Below are 5,985 nucleotides of genomic sequence, written 5' to 3'. Positions count from 1 at the left end.
GCAAAAGGTTTGTGCGTTGTAAGGTAGGAGTTTTAAACCAGTCTTTGAACGAGGTGATGGTTGAAATAATGGATGTTTATACATTTGTATGAACTATAAACCCTTAAGGGTTTGTTCTTGGTAGGTAAAGGTGCTTATTATTTTTCAGCAGAGAACATTCACTATGAAGGGCAAAAATAATGCCAATCATAAACATGTGTAAACTACAAGTACTTGCTTTAGTCTGCATATTCCATTCTGCATTGTTATATCTTGCACCTTTTTGGGGTGTATAGATGCGATCAATGACGTCATGTTAAAGCTTCAAATTATAAACAGGCACAAATAGACCTGGTTAAACATGTAAGTTAATGTACGTCTCTACCATCTAAAGCCACATGCACAGCTTTCCTGTTTATCTCCTCTAACATGTTTGGTCAATGTTTTGGTCTGTAATTTAAGAAACTAAGATGTACTTTAAGTCAGTTCCAGAGTATATAATACTGTAAAATAATACTTTATTTCAAATACCTTCTGTGCATCTTCCTACTTGATACTCAAGAAATCAGAAATGAAAAAAATACGGCTATTCTAGTTTCCACTGTAATGTACATTTTTAATAGTAGTAGTCCTAGTCTTGGAGATAGATTTTTAGGATTTCAGTACTCCTGGAGCTGTTTTTCCCCCCCAAAATTTTTATAAATTGTATCTCAACACTACAGAAATAAATAATCTCGAACAGACAAATAACACTATAATAATGAATAATAAGACCATTTTGGAATCTCCTGTTTATAAGTTTGTACACAAAGTGACTGAGATTGAACTATGACACACCAGCAGAAGATGGAAAATCCTCTAAATCAATATGAGATTTCCAAGCAGACATTTTTCATGGCCTCTTCACTCCTGCAGCAAGACTTGATGGTGAGTGGCTTCAAGCCATACTCTTCTATTCTGGTGCTGTCTAGCAGAGCAATCTTTATTCACAACATTGAACCATTATACAAATGAATGAAGAGCTTCAAAATAACCATGCGCAAAGACCATACAAATCCACATTGTAAAAGCCCTGTCCTTTCATACACAGGCTTTTTTCTTTTCCACTTAGGCTACACCTGTATGTTCCTTATTATATATGGACATTAATAAGACTGACACTTAATGTTGTGTGAAAGACTGCACTACACTAAACTTATCTGTCAATGTGGTATCAATCCAAATAGTCTGCAGACACTCAGCTCACTTGGTAAACATAAGCACAGCTGTACAGATGAAACATTTTCCTTCATTGTCGAAATAATATTGAGGTCACAGCTTATTATTAGACTCCACTCCACTTAAATCAAGCAGTATAGGATGAATCAAACTAGCCTGAGGACATACAGAATGAGCAGTCTTGGCCTCTTGCTCTGGCTGCTGTTTCTAATGGACAGCTTCATCTGAGCCAACCTAATATAAGAAACAATCTTCCAAAATAAACTGCCTGAAAACATGGAATTCAATAACTACATAAGAGTGTTAAGAGTTTTTTCTATAATGCTTATGCTAACTTAAGTTAATGTTAATGTTTCATTGGTGCAGACACTAATGAAACATTAAGAAACAGTTGACACCTTAATGAATTCCAAGTCAGTTTCCATTGCCCTGTCTGTCTGGTCAGTCAATGTACAATAAAGTTGGTGCCTGTTTTACTTGACTGTGTGCTAAAGACAACGACACTGATTCAAAGCCCTGAACACTAATAGACAAGAAATATGCTTGGTCTTCTGTGTTCTTACAACCACAATGCTTCCATGTTTGCACAACCTTAGTGGCCTTTTGGGCATGTTGATCTGGCTGACTAAGCCTGTAGTCATCTCTGCTGCTGCAACAGTAAAGAAACACTACGTTGTACAAAGAACACAATCCTGTAGTGGCACGCCTGTTACATGATCTTAGCTGGCGCAGATGTTAACAGACGGATTAAGGGCAACTGAAACAGACTTTTAGACAATGAAAAGTAAAAGCCCCAAACAGAAATAACAATTATTATTATTTGTCTTTCTTACTTGACTTTGCTGAAGACAATGTCCACGTCAGTGAGGGTGATGTTCTTGCCGTCAATCACTCCACAGTCCTTGCAGAGCTTGGACCAGTTCTTGCCGTGCATCTCCTTGCCGGTGGCTCGAGTGTCACCGTGGATGGCGAAGCGCCGAAATGCCTCTTCCAAAGCGGTCAACTCCACTGGTGTGGACGACCCCACGCCTCCTTCACTAGTCCCATTAGAGTCAGATGAAAGCCTTTTGGATGCCCGGTCTTTAGAGTGTTCACTGTGTGGCCGTAAAGGGGCTGAGGTGATGTTAGAATGCTTGGCTGTCTGGACTTTAAAGTCATCTATGTTGTCTCTGTGAGGGGAAAAATACAACATCATTTGATCATCCATGTGATAGAGATTTACATTGTAGTTTTCAGTTGAGGTTATATACGTAATGAAACATTTTGTATATGCACATACGCCACTAATATGAATGTTCAGGTCTGTAAAATATCATCAAGTGGTTTGAGAAGCGCAATCGTTGGGGGCATATAAGGTTAAGTAACAACATCAAATCGTTTCTGCATCTGATATAACTCTGTTCTGCAAGACTTGCAATGGACAAACTCTTCTGTAGAAAGTAAACAGTGCGTCATGCCTTAAGGTCAAGACACAGCTTGCTAGTTTGTCTTTGGGCTGTCCCTGTTTGCACGGTACTTCTGTCTTACAGGAAAGATTAGACTCTCCAGAGGTGTGTTTCTGTGCTCAGACTGCCTGTGAATGGGCAGATGTCTTACGTGTTCTGGCACAGAGGTGAAGGATATAAATAGATCTCTGTGGAATTCAAAGGCACACAAATCAAGAACCAAGAGAGCAGATGGACATTTGAACTAACACACAAAATGTGAGGTGAAGGCTCAAATACTGTAGATGACTTCTAAAACTTACTTCTGGTCTGCCATGCTTGTGCAGGAATTTGGTTCCTTCTGTGCAGTGCTTGGATTAGCTGACTTTTGTTTCCTCTTTGTGCTGTGGAAAAGATGAAAATGGAGGTGAATACTTTGAGTGGATGTTTCCTTACATATGTGGATGCCAGCGTGGAAGGCATAATAAAGAAAAGAATAAAAGGAAAGCCATTATTGAGCATTACCACAGAAAGTACAATATTCCACTCTTGTCCTCATCACCCTTTAATCACGCACAATCATGACATAATGTCTAATCCAATCTGACGTACATACAGTCACAGTCAGAGCTACTTTTAAGTTAAACCTTCAGAATGGAGTGAATATTAACCACAACTTCAAAAGGAACAATATAAAAAACCCCTTAATCGTCATTAAAACCGATTTCCTTTAAGGTCTGTATTTTCACAATGAACAATTCAGGGATTTCCTATCTAAACATATCATTATCCGGATAAGCATCTCTGTGTACAGAGCAGCAGTATTTCACCTCTAACTTATCTTCACACTTACATAACCAAATATCCATTCTTACCGTAGTCATTATTCCCAAGTAAATTGCAGGAAAATCAAATTACTGCCATACAAGAGAGCAAAAAACGCACTTGTGCTACTTTGTGTAACCCTGAACTATATTTGTAGCAAGTGATGGTGCTCTGCTCACCTTTCAGCTGTTCCCATACTTAGCTCAACATCCTTAAAGGACGTATGCTGCCATCGCAAAGTACGCCGTAAAAAGTCTCTAAAACTGTTTGCCAGTGGTTGAACTTGCTACAGTTTAAACAGATACAAACAAGATGCAACCCGGAGAGAGAAGCCGTGTCCTGTGGACTAAACCGTCTGCTGCAGCTAGCAAAGTTTCCTCAAGTCGCCAATACATGCTTTCACTCACCCCCAGTGGCACCATGTAAAGCGTAAAGGGTTTTGTTTCCAAGACCCTTCGGCCAACAATTACAAATGTGACCTTGCTAAGTACAGTTGACACTTAAATGGGTACAAAAGTTCCTAGATTGACACTGCATGAAGCCATTATAATCAGGATGTCAATTCTTAGGGGAAAAAAAGAAGAGATTATTAATGTGTATGAATAATGTCATTCAGAGCAGCAGACACTGGGAACCCATTGTCCAATGCTAGTGGCTTCTCTGTCTGACCCATGCCCATTTCTTCACACATACACACATGGTGACATCGCAGAGTACCACTATTCATGGCAGGGGTTTTGTAGTCATATGTCATCGAGGACTCAGGCCAAGGCAATCCAGATAGAATTACTGAGGTTGTTGAAGCCTCAATCTTTCATTTCTCAACTATATATATCACCAATGTGGTACATGTACAATATATTTATCACAATAAAGGAGTTCAGTTCTTAATAGAAAATCAAGATGTTTTTGCTGCGCTAATTACTCTGTACACAAATCCACAGTAATATACTGTAAAGTATACTTTGAAAAAAATTGTGCGTAATTTCCAGAAGCGCCTTCATATCAATGCGAAGTTAGTGTTTATCGGATGTTATTTAATCTTTAAGAATCAATCAAATTTAATCTAAACAAATGGAATTGGAGAAATTTAATCTAATCGTGTGATCAGTGCCATTATATAGTCCTATATAAATATAAATATTTCATAGAACTAATACAATCACATCTGGGGCTGCAGCTTAGTTAAATACTTTTTCTTTCTTCTGTGAAAATGTGCACTGCATTCTCATGTCCTACATCTTGTTATCCTTCCTCAATAAAACATACTTGACATAAATAAATACATCTCCTTTCACTTAATCATTTAGTCAATAAAATGTCATGAAATAGTGCAAAATGTCCACAAAGCGATATCATTGGATAATATAGAACAGTGAAGCAGCAAATTGTCAATTTTAAAAAGAGCTGAAACTAAGGAATGTTTGGCATTTTTGATTAATAAAAGACGATTAATTTATTGATTCATCAATTTATTATATTCAATTTACATATTTATTTTATTTTTTAAGTATTTCAGCTCTAATCACACCACTTTCTTTAGATCATCGTACATGTTTTTATGTTTTTACAAAGTACAATTCTTTGCAGGTTTCATTCTTTCTAATTAACAGAATAAGACTGCAATGCAAAGGAAGGAAAACATCTTTTACCCGAAATAACATACATTACATGGAAACACAAAGCCGTTCTAATCTACTAAATCTACTTTGAATTGTAGCTTGTGCTGTTCTGTGGTTCAGTTTTTGCACACACCGAGCTTCTATCATTATTTACTTTACTTTCAGTGGGCATCCACATCCTTTCAAATAGATTAGCTACTTGCTGTGTGTTTCTCTTTGTGACTCAATGACAGCAGAGACATCTATGAGAAACAAAGGAATCTTTTCACTCTCCTCCTCCAATTTATAGTCAGTAGTTTCAAGTGCCTCAAGTACCTCAGTACAACAAGGCTCCTCAAACCACATTATGTTCAATACATGAGAGAGAGGTCATTAACACTAAAGTTCAGTGGCCTGAAGTAGAGCACAGATGAAAAGAAATGTAGTGCTCTGACAGAGCTGTTTTAAATGTATCATCAAGATCATTTGGTACAGTTAAGCTCCATCTTACCAAATTGCTTCTTTGATATGTTAAAAAATTAGACAAATAAAAACATCATTTTGGAACAGTTTTGTCCTGTGCCTTTTTTCTGCTCCACTTTGCCACATACAAACGGGAAGCCATTTGGTTAAGGGCAGATCTCCAGAGACGAATCTGTGACTGGATGACAGCATGCTTACATACACTCGCCTTCTGGCAATACACTGCACAGATGAGTGCTTTTAACTATAAATTGACCCATTTTGAACTGCATCTATTCATAGCAACAATACGCTGCCATGGCTAGAACATTCTATTCATTCTCAAGGGGAGGAGATCAGCCAGCAGACAATATGCAGGCTGAAATACCAAAAACTAAAATTTTGTTTGGCAGTGTTTAACTCACAAAATGATGACACTGTTGTCAGAGTGATGTAACCTCTGTGTGTGTGTGTGT

General features: G+C 37.7%; 1 protein-coding gene across 1 annotated transcript in view; it reads right to left on the bottom strand.

Annotated features, from left to right (window-relative positions):
* The window catches only part of LOC118336266 (tubulin polymerization-promoting protein), a 13,763-nt gene that overhangs the window by 4,342 nt on the left and 3,436 nt on the right, over positions 1-5,985 (bottom strand). Inside the window, exons 2-3 of the mRNA XM_035672875.1 lie at positions 2,945-3,025; positions 2,031-2,366 (exon numbers count right to left, since the gene is read on the bottom strand). Of these exons, the coding sequence (XP_035528768.1) occupies positions 2,031-2,366; positions 2,945-2,958 (350 nt within the window). The 5' untranslated portion in view covers positions 2,959-3,025. The remainder of the gene's footprint in view (positions 1-2,030; positions 2,367-2,944; positions 3,026-5,985) is intronic.

Source organism: Morone saxatilis, unplaced genomic scaffold, assembly GCF_004916995.1.
Source record: "Morone saxatilis isolate NCDOM2014 unplaced genomic scaffold, NCSU_SB_2.0 Contig24, whole genome shotgun sequence".
Taxonomy (NCBI): domain Eukaryota; kingdom Metazoa; phylum Chordata; class Actinopteri; family Moronidae; genus Morone; species Morone saxatilis.
This window is presented reverse-complemented; position numbering and strand designations above follow the sequence as displayed.